Genomic DNA, 17,942 nt, shown 5'->3' on the forward strand with positions numbered 1-17,942 from the left:
TGCTGGGGAGCCTGGGGCTTGGTCTGGGGGCCAGCAGGGCAGTGTCCCAGAGAGCTGAGATGATTGGGGTGGGGGGTGGCTCCCCACCCGTTCAGCTGAGATGAATGGGTCTGGTTGGACACTGGACACCTCCCTCATGAGGCATGTCTAGGAGTCCAAAGTCCCCACTGATACATATGGAATGGAAGCCTTTACCATGGCCAAGTCTGCTCTGCCCTAACAACTGGCTCTTCCCAGGAAGACCTCTCCTTCCATGAACTGTTTGATTAACCCTCTGTTGAGATAAATACAGGAGCCTCCTTGAATAGATTAAGAGAAAGAGGAAGAACCTCTTAAGGCTCCTTTAGTCAGGTTTTCCACTGAACAATCCTAGCTTTTTGGCAATAGACACTAGGCTTTCAACCTCAGAAAGTCATTCAGCCAGCCACCCCCACCTACCCACCATACACTGAGGGCCTACACTGTGCCCAGCTTTGGTGATGCAAAGGTGAATAAGACCCAGTCCCCGCCCCCAGGGACCCTTGGGCCAGAGAGGAACCTGTGGAATGACTTCAGTGTCTGGGCCAGCTGTGGTGTGCAGGCAGTGGGCTTCTGAGGAGCAGGCAGAGGATGAAGGAAGGGGGCCCCTGAGCTGGCCAAGCCGTATCATATCTGTGCTGCGGTCCCTACAGATGTCTCCGCGATCTCCAACCTCATCAGGAAGCACGTGGCCGAGGCCCGGCTGGTGGAAGACATCGGGCATGAGCTGACCTATGTGCTGCCCTATGAGGCAGCCAGAGAGGGAGCCTTTGTGGAACTCTTCCACGAAATTGACGACCGGCTCTCAGACCTAGGCATCTCCAGTTACGGCATCTCAGAGACTACTCTGGAAGAAGTAAGTTCAGTGACTGACTGTCAGAATTGAGCAGGGCCAACAATCCCGGGGCTAGACAGGCAGCCTGCATGTCCACTGGGGGAGTAGGATCACCATGGACCTAGGCACTGAGCCCTCAGGTCGTTGGCATCTGGGCAGTGTTGGTCCCAGTTATGCCTTTAAGACTTCAGTGGGAGATGGTAGGGAAGAAATGAGGATTGCTCCTGGTGTGACCGAGTCATGACCACACCTAGGAAAAGTCCAGCATTTATGGAAAACCTACTTATGCCTTTGGCTAACCTGGGTGTGTTTTGTTTTTGTTTTGTTGTTTTCAATCATTGTAACTCATTTAGTCCTCATAACAAGATGAGAAAATCGACATGAAGGGATGCTGAGCTAGGATTCAGATCAGGGGTTTTGAGCTTCAAAGCCCACACTCTATCACTGTGTAAGCAGTGCCTCTCTTTAGAGAAACCTCGAGGGTTGGAAGGGATATAAAAATTGTCTGTCCCAGTAGTCCCCAAGTTAGCCTGTGCAGCAGAATCTTCTGAGAATATTCTAAAAATGTCAACTCCAGGGTCTTTGAACCAGAATTCCTGGAGGTAAGACCTTAATGTCTGTGCTTTTATTGCATGCTTCCTGGGCAGCATCTGTAGATCAGAGTTTGGGAATCACCTGTCTAGTTCAGGTTGCCTTCTGATGTTGGAAACCCTGCCATCACATATCTAGTGATAGGGAACGCTTCTTTTCCTGATCATCCTGTCTTGGATAGCCTATTTTGGTGCTGGTCTGCTCAAAGATTTCGGGCCAAAGACTTGAAGAAGCCGCTTGGCTCATTCCCTGTAGGTTCAGAACAAATTCCTCCTTCTGCAGTGTCCTGATGTCATAGCTTTAGTTTGAAAGTGACTTTCTGAATTGATAGCTTTCGCCACTGGGGAAATGTTCTCTGGTATAAATGGCTTCTCTCCCAAGTGACTCTGACAAAGTGTTATCAATAAATGAAGCTTTTACGTTATGTCTTTAGGGGCTCACGTGTTCAGTCATGTAATAATCATGACAGTTGCTCTCACAGTGTGGTGCTTATTATAATCCTCTCATTCTCATTTTTCAGATATTTCTCAAAGTGGCTGAAGAGAGTGGAGTGGATGCCGAGACCTCAGGTAACCCTCCAAAGGGACTGCATGCCCTCTGGGCTGTGCCACCTGTAGACTCTCTTAGCTCACCAGGGTTTTGCCTTTCCCTTCAAATTGTTTTATGACGTTCTTACTTTTCCTGTATAGACTTTTAAAGTTTCAGAGAATTTGTTTTATTACAAATAAAATGTGAGGTTCCTTCCTTTTGTCTCCAGATGGCACCTTACCAGCAAGACGAAACAGACGAGTCTTTGGGGACAAGCAGAGCTGTCTTCGCCCTTTTACTGAAGACGATGCTATGGATCCAAATGATTCCGACATAGATCCAGGTCCGTTTGGGCGAGATCTGTGTTTTGTTGCTTGAAAGTGAATTTCCCTCTTGTGTTTTCTGGTGTTATCTTTCAAGGCCCTTGAACCAGGATGATGGATGCCTACAGGGTCTAAAGAGAAGAGACAGCATGAGAAAAGCCACTTTCCCCTTTCTGGTGCTGTGCATACGATCAGACCTGAAAGAGCCTGTCCTGCCCACTTCCTGCACTGCACTGAGACCTCTCACTCGAGATACACGTTAGAAGACAGCCCTTTATTCCTCTGAATCCATTTATTATCTTTTCTGTAGAGTCCCAGTTTTCTCATATTCATTAGGTGTTTAATTGTGGAATAAATGTTCTTTGAATGGGTGGATGATTTTGAAAGAGTGAGGTGAATTTGCTACTAGAGTTGATTGTACCCTTCAACTTAGCTATTTTTGAAGACTTTATCCGTGTGTGTTTGACTGGGATAGAGAAGGGGAGACAGGAAATCAAGCAAATATTGGTGAGACGTCCGGTCACTGCAGTTAGAAATCATCTGTATAAGATGAGGATTTCTAGAAAACTTTTCTGAACAGAAACCTTCCGGGCTGTCCTGTCCCTTTGCCATGTTGAATGTGCAACTCTCGTGTTCTCTGAAATTTCATACATTGTTAGCACTTAGATCACCTGAATGTGTCCACCTCTTAGCTAGAGATATAATAGGCGGGAGACAAGTTGCTGTTATATGTTCTCAAAGTATGTCAGTCTACAGACATGGCCTGTTTTATAGAATATTGTGTAAGAAATTGAGGATGACTCGATTCGTTTGAATGGCTTGATGTAACTATTATGTGTGAACACGTCTCTTCAGCTGTCTCAAGACACCTTCAATTTTCTGTGCTCATCAGACAAGAACCAAAGGCAGAGACTGCTGCTGTGGTGCATTTGGGGTCATCCCTATTCCATGGACATGAATTTGTCATAAAAGCCTTTCATTCCTTTACTTCTGCCTCCAAACACAAGCCTCCAAGTTGGTGGCTAAAGATGCAGGAGGGAGGAGGCTGGGGATGTCAAAAATGCCTGATATAATCTCTGACCTTCAATGATGGCTTTCTGCAGAATCCAGAGAAACAGACCTGCTCAGTGGGATGGACGGTAAAGGTTCCTACCAGGTGAAGGGCTGGAAGCTCACACAGCAGCAGTTTGTGGCCCTTTTGTGGAAGAGACTGCTGATTGCCAGACGGAGTCGGAAGGGATTCTTTGCTCAGGTGAGCAGTGTGTTCCTGGCCAAGGACTCAGACTTCCTTGGTGGGTTACAGGCTCCCGGCCAGTGAAAGCAGGGTAGCATCATTGTTAGAAGATGGACACTGGAGCCAGATTATCTGTATTTCAATCCCAGTTTGCTTCTTGCACTTATATATCTGTTGACAGATTACTTCTCTTAGCCTCCATCTCCTTATCCATAAAATGGGGATGATAATAATAGTACCTATGATATGTTATGAGTACATACTTGGAATGGGTCTCAAATTAGAAATTTCTGTGTGTGTTAATTTTCTCTTAGAGGAGACTGTAACAAGGACAAAGTCTAGAAAAACTGGATGAGCAAATTAAACTTTCAAAACTTCAGAGATGATACGCCCAGATGCACTCAACATATGAACTTATTGGAGACTTGATTTTTCTCTAAGTTGATGTTTAACTGCAGACTGATAGAAAAGATAACCAGGGGTCAGAAAAAAGTGGTAAACAGAAAAGACTTGTTATTCTCTGTTTGCATGCTAACTTGTTGGGTTGGGAGGATTAAATTATTCCAATCTACAAAATCAAGAAGTATAAAGAAGTTACAGAGATTCTTTCCCACAGGCTATGTGGGTGATGCAAAGAATATGAGTTTGGAGCATATAGATTTATGTATGAATTCTGGTTCTGCTACTTCTTGGCTATGTGGCCTTGGGCAAGTTGCTTAGTCTTTCTGAACCTCAATTACCTTGTTTTTTGATTGGTGATAATTATATTACTAGTTAGGGTTGTAGTAATAATTAAATGAGATAATGCTCATATAGTATTTTCCCATGGAATTAGTCACATAATAATTAATTTTCTCCATTGAAACTTGAGTACATTAGAACCGGGGGCATTATTTGAATCTTTTTTTTTTTAAAGGGTAAATCTCTCAGGAATAAATGGAAGGAGCTTAGAGTTTGCTTATAAAATATGTATAAGTTGTTTTCAGAAAAGGTACAAGTGTAAAGTTTAAGGTGGTTTGTTCATGTGCTAAGTCACTTCCATCGTGTCTGACTCTTTACGACCCATAGCCTGTAGCCTGCCAGTCTCCTCTGTCCGTGGGATTCTCCAGACAAGAATAGCAGAGTGGGTTGCCATGCCCTCCTCCAGAGGATCCTCCCGATTCAGGGATCAAACCCGCATCTCTTATGTCTCCTGCCTTGGCAGGCGGCTTCTTTACCACTAGCACCACTTGGGCAACCCCCTTAAGGTGGTTTAGTAAGGATTAATTGTGCTTTTTGAGGCCATCAGATAAAGAAATGGCAGCTGTTCCCATTCCATGGAGGCAGTGCTGTATAGTGATTTTCTCAGAGTATGGGAGCTGAATGGGTAACCTGGTCTGTCTGCAGATCGCAGACAAGACTGAGACCATAGGGGTTGTGATTTCAGATGGATATAGGAGAGAGACAGAAGGAGAGACGGAACGAAGCTGCAGTTCTTCTGCCTTCTGGTCCATGCTTGGGCTCTCAATTTTCCTCGGTGCTGAGCTGGGCTCATGGCCAGTGTGGTCTTCCTCAGGTTTTCAGGGAGAAGAGGGACCCAGTGTTCTGAGTCACCCTGACATGTGACTGCTGTTTACTCTGGGAAGTCCTCAGCTCGGTGCCCCTGCCAGGTGGCCACAAACTCAGGCCTTGTCTTGCCAGCTTCCAGAAATTCACCCAAGGGAAGGGGTTTAGATTTCAGCCTCCACTGCTTCCAATCTGCCAAGAATGTCTTGTTGGAGCTAGGCCCTGCACACACCCCAGTGCTGGCTGGTCTGAGGCTACCTGGACTTGAAATGGCCTTCTTTCTAAACTTTGTCTTTCTCTGGTAATTCTTCTCCCTCCTTGCCCCCTGGTTATAGATTGTCCTGCCAGCTGTGTTTGTCTGCATCGCCCTGGTGTTCAGCTTGATTGTGCCGCCCTTTGGCAAGTACCCCAGCCTGGAACTTCAGCCCTGGATGTACAATGAACAGTACACGTTTGTCAGGTATGCGTTTGCCTTCTGCACCCAGGGGGAGAGGAGGGCTCAGGCTGACCAGGGTGCTTACTGTGCTGAGGGCCAGGGGGAGGGGGACTCAGTTACACAAGGGCATGGATTTATCAGCTATGGCTACAGCCCTCACACAAGCTCATGATAGATGCGAGAACAGCAGTGAAGCAAACCTGAAGTAACAGGGCTTTGAACTCCTTTCCTCTCTATTCGCTGTTTTCAGGAACATACATGTCTTATATAAATAATCTGCCCTTGCAGAAGAATCTGCTTGAGCTATAATAATATACTTGGATTCTTACACTATGTCTTTATTTTGTGGTTGAACACAGGGTTTCCATACACTCAGACCCTCACACCTCCAAGTTCTTGTTTTCTGCGTGGTGCAATTCACATATTTATTATTTAGTCTTTAGGTTACAGATAATAGCTCATGTTTTTTTTTTCAGACAAAAATACTGCTATTCTGTAACAATCCAGTGCTTCAAACAAAAGAACAAAGGAATTTCTTATGCAGAAGTTTTCCTCAGTCCCACAGTATTTGCAAACCTTTGTATGGAGAAGTGTGCCAGTGGTGTCCAAGGGAAGCTTCAGGGAAGCTTGAAAGAAAAGAAAAAAGAAACATAAGCATGCAAATTAGTCTCCTTTTCTCTAATTCCATTCTTCCTTCCTATTTAGTGCAGATTTACCTCCTTCTTTTCTTTCCCAGCTGCAGACCTTGTGTTGCCCGGGGCTGTGGAGCATGGGCTTGTTTTGTGTTTATAACTTCTGCCCATCATTATTTGTGCTTTCCAGTTGTCCATGCAAACATTAAGCCCATAAAATCTGCCTTCCTTTCCCTAGAAAACCCCTCTTGTCTATGCCTAATGATTAATTATGAAAGTACTTTTGAAATACTGATCTTTAATGAATTCATGGGCTTCCCGTTAAAATAGATATATGTAAATGTATGTGGGCGCACATGTGTGCACCCCTCCATATTTATCACTTATTTACGCAAGTTCCACTTTGGAGTGCTGTACGTCATCTTGACACCAAATAAACAACCAGAGGCTGAGTTCCTTGTGGGTGGGTTCTGTGTTTCTATTTTAAGAGCTTGGCAGGATTTGGCACATGGGAAGTACTTAATAAAGTGTTTAATTTGAAAAAAAAAAAAAAAAGCCTTTCCCCTCCCATTCATGGTTTAAATGAGTTGCTAAGCTGGCTGCCTCTCGTATCTACAGTAATGATGCACCTGAGGATGTGAGCACCCAGGAGCTCTTAAATGCTCTCACCGGAACGCCTGGCTTTGGGACCCGATGTATGGAAGGAAACCCGATCCCGTGAGTGCCACTTGAGCTGTGAGCCCCTCCACAGCTGGCTTCTTGCGCTTGTCAGATGGTTTGATCTCTGCACTGCTTTCGTATGCTACCTGGTGATGACCATCATTTACCCTTTGAACCAGTTTTTATTTTAAAGGAGCTAATGTAGTGATTTGACCCTAGCATCTATGAACAAACATAACAGACCAGTAGACCCTTCTAGCATCCTGCCAGGAAAATGACTATAGACATTTGTTTTCTGCTTTAGACATTAATATTTAATTTAAATAGTACTTCACAATGATCCCTTTCCCCCAGCTCCTATACCTGACTGCAGAGATAGGCGCCCATTATGTATAATTTGTAGTTTTGCTACTCAGTTTCTTCCCTCTAAAAGCCTGAAAAGTTGACATCATTTTTATAAAAATGGACATTTTCTTCTTTCAGGGTTGCATATTTTTGTCATATTCTCCTTCAAAGTCCTTTTTTTTTTTTTTTAAAGTAGGTAGCATATAAAATAAATTCAGTGAAATACTCATTTGACTGTCATTGTATATGGGGAGAAGGCATGTCCAGAGATCTCTCTGAATAAAGACAGTGAAGAGTGGTGAGGTGCTTCTGAGAGCTCAGTGAAGGTAGAAGCAGGTTCAGGTTTCCAGACTTGGGTAGAATTTGCACTTGAGGTTGTTAACCACAGATTCAAGGATTATGGAGAGTGTGGGAAAGTTTAGGAAGACTGGAGAAGGGCAAACTTGAATTCTAGGTTTTAAAGGGAAGATAGTGAGCCTGTAGGTGACAGACCAGTGAGCATACCACCTGGGTGTGCAAGTTTTAATGTGTGCTCGTTAAACACGTAGCTGTTATATACTTGTTGGCTCTAGTTAACTCTGGATACTTACTGAACATTTGCTAGTATTTAGTACTTAATATGGAGAAGGCAATGGCAACCCACTCCAGTACTCTTGTCTGGAAAGTCCCATGGACGGAGGAGCCTGGTAGGCTGCAGTCCATCGGGTCGCTAAGAATCAGACATGACTGAGCGACTTCACTTTCACTTTTCACTTTGATGCATTGGAGAAGGAAGTGGCAACCCACTCCAGTGTTCTTGCCTGGAGAATCCCGGGGACCGGGGATTCTGTCTATGGGGTCGCACAGGGTCAGACATGACTGAAATGACTTAGCAGCAGCAGCAGCAGTATTTAATAAATGTAAATCCTGACAGTTAATATCGGTTCCTAAAGAACAAGATGACCAAGGTGGAGAAGGACAAATTTCATAAGATTTGTGATGAGATTCCACTTGGAACCAGAAAGCAATCCACAAAACTGTTCGTTTGATGTAAGAATCATCTAAACACTGTGGCTTGGCTTCAAATCATAGAGTTTTAAAAGTGTAAGGGATGTTAGAAATGCCTTGTTGAAATGTGACCTATTGAAATAAGTCATTTTACAGTTTTTTGGAGAAAATAGGCTCCAAGAGGGCAAGTGACTTGGTGGTCTCACAGTAATTCAGAACTCAGACATAAATGCCTGACTCGTCACCTGGGATGCTTGCAAACAACCTAGCTCTGTGAGCCAACCACTCTCACCTCGGCTCACTCCCCCAAATTCTTTACTTGTTTTAGAACATGTAAAAGTGAATCTTGACATTCTTCCCCAGATTTTCAGCATAAAATGTAGACTTTTCCCGAGGCGTATGTCTTCTGACTCCTGCCTCCCTCTTCTCATCTCCCATCACTCTTCCTCATAGCTCATCATATTCCAGCCCCGCTGCCTTCCTGTTGTTCCTTATTTGTAGAACACTGGGGACCTTTTCAGCTGCGCTCTGTTGCTTCTGCTTGTAATGTTCTTCCCCCCAATCCCTGCCTGGCTTGTTCTCTGTCATCATTTAGGTTTTGGCTGAAATATATGACCTCTTCAGGTGGTCCTTTCTCACCACACATTCTCCCTTTATTTTGCTTGCATTTTGGCCATCAAAGATTATTATTTGTAAATTAATCTTTCCTGGGAACACAAACTTCATGATGGCAGAGGCTTTGTCTTTTCACCCCAGATTCTCAAATATGCAGGACAGTGTCTGGCACATAGTAGATGCTCAGTGAGTGTTTGTTGAGTGAACCCGTGGGTGAGTGATTGCATGCTGGTGATTGGGTTGACTTGAGTTCAGTATATGAGCACTTAGGCCTTCTTTGTGTTCCATGGTATTTAACTGTAAAATGAGTCTGTAGCTGACAAGTCTGTGGGACGGATCAGTAACCAAGTGGTGAGGGGATATATGTGTGTTTGCAGTTGTTATTGATTGGTCCTGTGCTCCGAGGCGACAGGAGAGGCCAGACCCTCTTGGGTGATCCTATCCTTGGTGACCCTTTTCAGAGAAAGGCCCTGCTTGGTGGGAGAGGAGAAGTGGGCCACCGCCCCAGTCCCCCAGACCATCACGGACCTCTTCCGAAATGGAAACTGGACGATGGAGAACCCCTCGCCCACCTGCCAGTGCAGCAGCGACAAAATCAAGAAGATGCTGCCTGTGTGCCCCCTGGGGGCAGGGGGGCTGCCTCCTCCTCAAGTGAGTCCTTTCAGGGTGTGACTGAGTGAGCGAGGTGTAGGGTGGACTGGGAAGACGGAATGGATGACATATTTTGAAGTCAGCCTAGGTCCTTCCTTGTTTGAGATACAGCCAGAAACAACACTCTGGATCAGTGGTCTGTGGAAGTCAGACTGCAGCCTCTTCTGCAGGGGTGGTCCCAGGACAGACTGACAGATGCAGCTTCATCTCCACCCCTGCCATAGAGGAGCTGGTGACCTTGGATGGGTCACTCTGAGTCCCTGGGCCTGTTTCCTCACTGCTGAATTAGGGAGGCTGGCCTGTAAAACTTCTGTGAGGGTTATAACTCTTGACAATCCTTTGAGGCTGTGAGTGAGAGAAGCAATTCTGAGTCATTTTTTCCTGAGAATTTCAGGAAGAGGCTTGCTTGTGATGCCTCTCTGCTGCCTTATCAGTATCCAGGTTGCAGGACGAGGACAAGGAATTTTAAGTAGTGTTGAAAAAGTCGTCCTTAGTGGTTACTGCTCCTTAAAATAGCACTTCACCTCTTCATCAGTGTAACTCCAAGGAAGAAAATTCACTAGGCATAGTCAATGGTGCTGCTCCCTAGAAACCTTTTGTAACCGTGAAGAATGATACTTCATGGTCTATTGCTTAGCTGTTCAGAGTAATTTGCTGGGAATCACCTTGACTTGGCATAAAGGGCAGAATGGACCAGGCCTCGGTGATCGGCTGATGACAGTGTCCAGGCCCTGTGGGCAGGGTCTGCTCACACTGTGGTACATGTTTGAGGAACATGTGTCATTTTTGTTCTTGATTTGATTTCTGTTCCCATTCTGGCCCATAAAGACACATGTGCTTGGTTTTTCTGATGACAGAGAAAACAGAATACTGCCGACATCCTTCAGAACCTCACAGGAAGAAACATTTCGGATTATCTGGTGAAGACATACGTGCAGATCATAGCCAAAAGGTCATCATTTACAATCCTTGGCCCCTGCTTAGTCGTTACTGATTAGAGGAATTAAAGGCCTAAAAAATAGGAGATTGAGTAGTGGTGGGAAACATCACAGTTTGGCATGATGTTGGCCTTTTGAAGTTTAGGATATTCTTTCAGATTAGAAAAGGTAATCGGAAGTATTATGAATATTCAGGTTGAAGACTGAGGTTGTCTGGTTCCAGAATGAAAATAAATCTGGATTTAAATTCTAATTCTGCCACTTATTTGACCATGGCAACCAGTTATCCTTTTAAAGCCTTAAGCTGTATATAACATGATAATAATGTTGCTCCCAGTAGTTTGTTGTAAGGATTAAATGAAACAATACACGTAAAGTACCTCTCATGGATGGAATGAGTGATAAATACGTGGCATTATCAAGAGAGCCCTGAGTTCTCAGAACTTCTCTGTGGAGCCTTAGAAGAGCCGTGTAGCTTCCTGGGGCATCACTGCATCGTCCTGAATGCATTAGCTCCCCCATTATTTGCAGTTTTGCTTTCCTCAGTTTCAGTTACCCATCATCAGCTGTGGTCAGAAAATACTAAATGGAAAATTCCAGTAACAAACAATTCATAAGTTTTAAATGGCATGCTTCTCTGAGTGGTGTGATGGGAATCATCCCACTGTGTCCCTCCTGGGATGGGAATTGTCCCACTGTCCAGTATAGCCACACACCATAAATGCTCCCTTCCCTGGCCCTTTTGGTGATCAGATGGACTGTCACAGTATTACAGAACTTATGTCCAAGTAACATTTTATTTTATGTGATAGTGGTCCTATTGACCTTCAAAGAAAATGACAGGTGATAGGAAAAAATAGTATATGTAGGGGTTGGTATTATCTATAGTTTTAGGCATCCATTGAGGGGTGTTGGAGTGTGTCCCCTCCAATTAAGGAGGGGACTGCTGTACTTAGCTGATGCCCAGAATATGCTTGCTTTAGCTTCCTTCCCATCAGCTTGGTTATATTTGTTCCCCTAAGTTGGAGTTCCAGTGACTTTTAATGACAAGGGTATGCTTGAATGACAATTACTGTTTGTTTCCAAGGAAGAAGTTTAACCTCTCCATATGTTAGCCATAATTGAACTATTATTTTTGAATTTAAAAAGTTTGTAGTTTGATCACATCTTTGTTGGTTTTTTAATTGTTTTAATACAAGGCATGACCTTCCTAAAAATAATAAGGTTTTGATATGGGGAGAAGAAAAGACATGCTGATTAGGGCTTCTTTCCATTGGCAAAACCCTACAACACCAGCCTAATTGTAGAGTTATTTCTGTCCCTTTGTTGTATCCCCAGGTAGATATTTCTAACTTTTGTATGATCAGGAAAAGGATCAATGTTTCTTTGGACTGATTTCTGGTTTCTTTGTCTTTGGCCCTCACTACAGCTTAAAGAACAAGATCTGGGTGAATGAGTTTAGGTAAGTTGACTCCTCTGTGCTTTTCTTTTTGTTTTCCTTGACTCCTAAAGCTCAGGAGGATGATTTTGATGCAGTTTTCTTGGACCCTGGGAAGTTGTTGGTTTAGGGATGGTTTTGCCCTTAGCTCAGTGCCCAACTGCCACTTCAGAGGCCTTTGGAATTTTTGCATATTGATGTCTTTGAGGAGATTTAGAAGTTCCTTGTGGGTCTCTAGGGACTTGACAGGAAGCATGATGTGAGGGAAAAACCTATGCTAATTAAAATTATCAAATCAGATTCCTAGGAGTCCTAGGGGCTCAAGAACAATTTTTCAGGTCTTTGTAATAACCAAGAAGGCCTTATATGAAATAGGAGGCTTCAAAACCATTTATGTTCATTGCATTTCAACTCATTTATCTTTCTGAGTTTTTTTTTTTTTAATAACAATGTTTCTGTTAGGAAATAAGACCAGAGTTCCATCAGGAGAGTAAGAATCCTTTTCTTCTCTGCTGCAGTCAGGCTGTCTCCTCTCCACCCTCCACCACCACCCCTGCCCGTATCCCTCTGAGTTTTGAAGAAGCAGATGGGACTGGGGAAAAAACCGAAGGAAGCATCCTTGAAGCCCATTATTACTCATGAGAAATGAGATGCCTTACATGGCTGCCTCAGAACTTTGTTTTTTGACCCTATCTCCCACCTTTCTTCTTCGCCTTTTTTCCCCAAGAGCCAGGACCTACTGACTAACTGAATAGAGTGGATGCAGAACCTTCTCTGGTTCTCCTGCTGTGAAAGGGCCACAGCCCATCTATAAGCCATCCCTGGCTTCTCTGGCCAATGTCTTCCCTGTTCATCCTGACTCCCCATCTGCTTGCCTTGAGACCCATGTTCAGGGCTGAGCCACCAGGGGTGGGAGAAGCATCTGTGAGATGAATGAGCATTCTTTCCTCAACATCTCAGATGTCTCATTCTGTGTATAATCAGACCCAGGTCCCTCTCACTTGGGCAGAAGCTATAAGAGTTAAGAGACTGCCAGGATCCATTAGAGGAGACCAAGGTGAAACTTTCTCTGAGTCCTATTTTGGTCCTACTTTGAACATACAGTTCCTCTAATTGAACATTACATCCTCAGGCAGTGTCTGCTGCTGAGTGACAATGGGCCCCACACTGCCTGTGTTTTAATGTCAGGCTATTCTTTTAGGTACGGTGGATTTTCCCTGGGTGCCAGTAATTCTCAGTCACTTCCTCCGAGTGAGGAAGTTAATGATGCCATCAAGCAAATGAAGAAACACTTGAAGGTGGTCAAGGTACAGTACCCATCCCAAGACATGTCAGACAGAAAATGAATTGCTGGTACATGGGAGTAGTTGACAGATCTGATTACTTGGTAGCTTATTGTTTAAGATTTTCAAGTACAAAGCCATCACTGAGCACTTAGAGATCATGGGCCAGCCAAGACTGAGTCACTCAGTATGTACTTACTATTTGAAAGTGCAGGTCAAAAACAAGGTCAGGGACTTCCCTGGTGGTCCAGTGGTTATGACTCTGCACTTCCAATGCAGGGTGCCTGGGTTCAATCCCTGGTCAGGGAAGTCAGACCCAATGCAGCCCAAACAAACAAAAAGGCTTGAGAAAGAAGGCAAGTTCAGAGATTTTAGATCTCTCAGAATAACTTAAGTATAGCCAGTGAACAGAGAAACTGGGCATCAAACATACTTTCTAAAACAATCATTGGTTAAACAGGAAATGAATCACTTTCTTTAAACCGGCAGCTAGTTTTAGGACCTGATAAACATTCACTTTCTTTACCTGTATCCCAAGTTTCCCACTTCTAAGTTGGAATTGGGGTTCAGATGATATGAATACCAGTGTCACAGACACCAGGGATTGTCCTAGAATCTCTCCCTTGAGCCACAGACCCCATATCTGATGCCTCTGCATGTTAATTGTAGCGGGGGGCCTTCGGACGATGTCAAGGGAACATGGTGAAGAGCCCTTACCACTAGTTACAGGCTGACATCTGCCTCTTGGGACTTTGAATCACAGGGTTTCCCCCTGGATCCTTTAAGACCTGTGACTTGTGGCAACAACAGTGCTTTAGATTTCCAGTCACTTACTTTTCAGGAGCCAGTTATTATTTAGGGGGTTCAAGTTGCGTTTCAGTGAATGAGACAGTAGCCATGTTTCCCTTCACAAAGTTGTCCCATTGTCCACAGACCCAGACTTCCTGTTGCTCCTCCCCTGTGAACCATCCCAGCTGAGGTAGCTTTTTGTTGTTCACAGGACAGTTCTGCAGACCGATTTCTCAGCAGCTTGGGAAGGTTCATGACAGGACTGGACACGAAAAATAACGTCAAGGTAAATAAAGCCCTTTGTTCCAGTGGCTTTTTGATGAACAATAATTCCTGTGTTGCCCCAGAGTCTCAGCTCGTGACAATGTAGATTCATGACAGAAAAGTCTAGTAACTTTATCAGTGAGGCTATAAAAAGAACTTGCTTTGCCGCCAATCACACCAGGGGAACCATTATGAACATGACTGAGTTACTTAACCTGTTTAAGCCTCGGTTTCCTAATCTATAAAATGGAGGCAATAACCACGTCTACCTCAAAGCTTTGGTGAAGATTAAATACGTTAAAGATGGTCAGCACGTTGCCTGACCTCACAGACAGTGCTGGGCACCTCCCGGCCCCTGTTACCTCTTTACCATGTTCTCTGATCATGTTTTGTCTTCAGGTGTGACTGAAATTTCTGGAGTTTATGTGCATGTTTTGTGTGTGTGCACCTACCTTCAGGAACAGGGGTTAGGAGCAGTACTTTGCACCTGGTATGTTTTATTTCAGGTGTGGTTCAACAACAAGGGCTGGCACGCCATTAGCTCTTTCTTGAATGTCATCAACAATGCCATTCTCCGGGCCAATCTGCAGAAGGGAGCAAACCCCAGCCAGTATGGGATTACTGCTTTCAATCACCCACTGAACCTCACCAAGCAGCAGCTCTCAGAAGTGGCTCTGTAAGTGTCACTGGGTCTGATTTGGGAGAGGGGAGGGTGCTGGGGGAATTGTGGTGCAGGGGAACGAAGTATGAAGCTGGTTGTAGAATAACAGCTGGGGAAGTAGGTACGTTATGTATGTCTGGTTTGGTCCAGGCTCTGGACAAAAAATAATCAATTTATGACTTGGCTGGGCAGAGGTTAAACTACACAAGATAGATGCCTCTGATATGTTAAAGCCATTATTACATTTAGTGAATTCATTTAAAGTAAGTTAAATTGTTACTATGATTCTAAAATATTTTAACTCACTCTTAACACAATATTTAATTAAAAAATCAATTTCATTTGTTTTGAAACAACTATTTCTAAACTTAGTGAAACACACTTTTATCAGCTTGTGTGTTTGTTAATTCCTGGAGAGGGAGAGAGAGACACTGTGTGTGTGTGTGTGTGTGTGTGTGTGTGTGTGTGCGTGTATGTGTGTATGGAGTTAAAGCCAGTATGATCTAGTTCAGGGTGTATAGCCTTTGAAATCATAGAGATCTGGGTTTAAATCTGGTTTTTTAAACTTTCTAGATATATGGCACTAAGTGAGGCATTTCATGTAAATGGACAAGTCCGGCCTTGAGCGCAAGGCTGATAATCAATACATGTTAGGTTCTTTTCTTGTTTATGGAGTATGGCCCAGTTATCGTTTCTGCTTCACTTGTATGGAATATCAATGTATGTCATTAGGATATTTATACCAAGCTTATATAAAATTTATATAAAGAAATAATTTATATCATATCCTATTTAATGGGCTTATAAGGCTATTTTTCTTATAATAAGGATCTGATGGAATTTTTGTGTTAGATTGATATGCCATGCTCTTTTGTTGTCAAACTCATTTACAGCCAGAAATTGTTGTTTGAATAGTTTCACACTAATATTTCTGCTTTATTTAGTTTTCAAGCTATACTACTCCGTTATGTGTGAAAATTTATAGCTTGTTGCTCATAAAAGGTCAAGAATAGTAGAACAAAGTGAATGCTATTAGGCCACTATTAGACTTCCTTTAATAGTTTCATTTTGTCTGTGGACTCTTTTTGACCTCAGTAGAAGTAGTTTTGCATGTGAATTATCAAGATTTTTTTTTTTTACTTGAAAATAATCATCTTTAACTCTGAATAAAATATATGTGGTGAACAGATCTTTTTCCCTGGGGTATGCTTCAGATATTTGCGTGTGTGTGTGTGTGTGTGTGTGTGTATCCTCTTGATTGTGCCCTCAGCTGCACTGTCTTTTTCAGGATGACCACATCAGTGGACGTCCTTGTGTCTATCTGTGTCATCTTTGCGATGTCCTTCGTCCCGGCCAGCTTTGTCGTGTTCCTGATCCAGGAGCGCGTCAGCAAAGCAAAGCACCTGCAGTTCATCAGTGGAGTGAAGCCTGTCATCTACTGGCTCTCCAATTTTGTCTGGGACATGGTAAGAACACCCATCTGCTGCTGCTTCAAAAACCCCCATCAGGGCTCTAGATTGTATGGATGAAGGGGCTTCTGGCCTTCACCAGGAAATGTTCTAGCTAACCAAAAATGTATGAAAGAGGATAAGGCAGGCACAATTGTACACTTTCATGTCACCAAACATGACCTTCAGCACACAGCTGATCTTATACCAGAGAAAATCTGTCCAAAGGGACTGCAGCTGATACCACCACCACCTCATTCCCTAAGTGACAACCTTTTAAAGAAACTGAGGTGGAACACTCTCAGTCAGAACTCTAAGTCAGTGCCTCGATCTTGTCTGATAGATTTTTAACCTCCAAAGTCAGGATATTCTTTGTCTTACTAGGAACTCAATCTATCATTTGAAAACGTCTTACGTTTTACTGGAAGCTTATCCATCCATTGAAAATCTGTTTTCATGTCAGCTGTAATATAATGCTTCTGTTTGAACCAATATGGAGGATGTCAAAGAATTCTGAAGTTCAAATTATTTTTATAAAGCAGAGTTGAAATATATCTCCCTATGAGTTCCATTAATTGTAGGCCACACAGAGAATTTAATTCTTCTCCCATTGGATATACCCTCAATTATTTGAAGACACCTATCATTTAACCTAAATCTTCCTCAGATAAGATGATATATGAGAACACACTTTGTAATCTCTAAAGCACGGTAGAAATGTGAGTGATGATGATGATGTCTGTGTGGGTTATAGCAAGCCTCTCAGACTTGTCACTGTTCTGACCTGATTGCCTCTCTGTGGCCCGTACTCCATATTGTTAATGTGCTCTTTGAAGAGCAAAGCCGACGGGTCTAGAGGCAATTGATTTTTATCCCATACTCCTCTTCCTCAGCCCAAGGGTACTGCATTTTGGAAGTAGCGCAGTCTTATTGGCAACTTGTAGAGAACTGAAACCTCTGCTTCATAGGTATTGTTAAATGGGATCTCTTTCACTGTTTACTTAATGCAGTTGACTTTTTTCAACCTTTTCATATAGATTTATTTATAAACATAAAGGTTGTTTAAAGCACATATAAAACTTTATCCCTGTTAAACTGAATTTTACAGGATGTCCATTTGTTTTGTTTTTTTGTCTTAATCCAATAATTGCTTTATTGAGTAAGCACATACAGACTGACTGCTCACTATGTATCTAACTCTGCCAGGCATCATAGATTCAGAGATGAAAGATCAAGTCCATGACTTAGGAACACTATTATCTTCTTGTATATTATCCATCTCTCCCTGTTCTAGAACCTCTGAAATTTGCTATAAGCGTGTCTTCATCTAAGTTGTTGAAAAACACAGTTGAGTAGGATGGGGCTGAGGCACAGAGCCCTGCAGTCTGAAGCTACAAATTCTTCTAACAGCTGGCAAGCCCAGTGCTATCTCCCTGCCTGTGCTCCGCTCTGCCAGCTGTGAATTCCCGTAATTGTCTTGTGGTCAAGTCTTTATTTCTGCATTTTAATGCTTGAGACACTGTCAGGACAGACTTTAAAATTAGTCTTGGTGTGATGAAACTGTCCCGACATTGATGTTATAAGTGCTTACCTCATAAATAGATTACAAGAGAGCTTGAACTTGGGCAGACTGTAATATAGCATTAATGATGAAACAGACACAATCATCTTCGGGAAGAGTAATGGCAGCTTACTTGCTGCCTGTGAAATTGAAATTACTC

The 17,942-nt window shown here is 43.3% G+C and overlaps 1 protein-coding gene and 1 non-coding gene across 8 annotated transcripts in view; both read left to right on the top strand.

Annotated features, from left to right (window-relative positions):
• ABCA1 (ATP binding cassette subfamily A member 1) overlaps positions 1–17,942 on the top strand; it is a 340,473-nt gene that overhangs the window by 305,948 nt on the left and 16,583 nt on the right. For all 7 annotated transcript variants that reach the window (XM_061163510.1, XM_061163508.1, XM_061163513.1 and 4 more), the window contains 13 exons: positions 672–874; positions 1,965–2,013; positions 2,202–2,315; positions 3,399–3,547; positions 5,410–5,534; positions 6,761–6,859; positions 9,211–9,400; positions 10,258–10,352; positions 11,768–11,800; positions 12,978–13,083; positions 14,060–14,134; positions 14,619–14,788; positions 16,062–16,239. In XM_061163510.1, coding sequence (XP_061019493.1) covers positions 672–874; positions 1,965–2,013; positions 2,202–2,315; positions 3,399–3,547; positions 5,410–5,534; positions 6,761–6,859; positions 9,211–9,400; positions 10,258–10,352; positions 11,768–11,800; positions 12,978–13,083; positions 14,060–14,134; positions 14,619–14,788; positions 16,062–16,239 — 1,586 coding nt within the window. The remainder of the gene's footprint in view (positions 1–671; positions 875–1,964; positions 2,014–2,201; positions 2,316–3,398; positions 3,548–5,409; positions 5,535–6,760; positions 6,860–9,210; positions 9,401–10,257; positions 10,353–11,767; positions 11,801–12,977; positions 13,084–14,059; positions 14,135–14,618; positions 14,789–16,061; positions 16,240–17,942) is intronic.
• Positions 13,296–13,368, top strand: TRNAG-UCC (transfer RNA glycine (anticodon UCC)). The gene has a single exon. It is a non-coding gene; the product is annotated as a tRNA-Gly (tRNA).

The sequence above is a fragment of the Dama dama genome, chromosome 16, assembly GCF_033118175.1.
Source record: "Dama dama isolate Ldn47 chromosome 16, ASM3311817v1, whole genome shotgun sequence".
NCBI classification, from domain to species: Eukaryota; Metazoa; Chordata; class Mammalia; order Artiodactyla; family Cervidae; genus Dama; species Dama dama.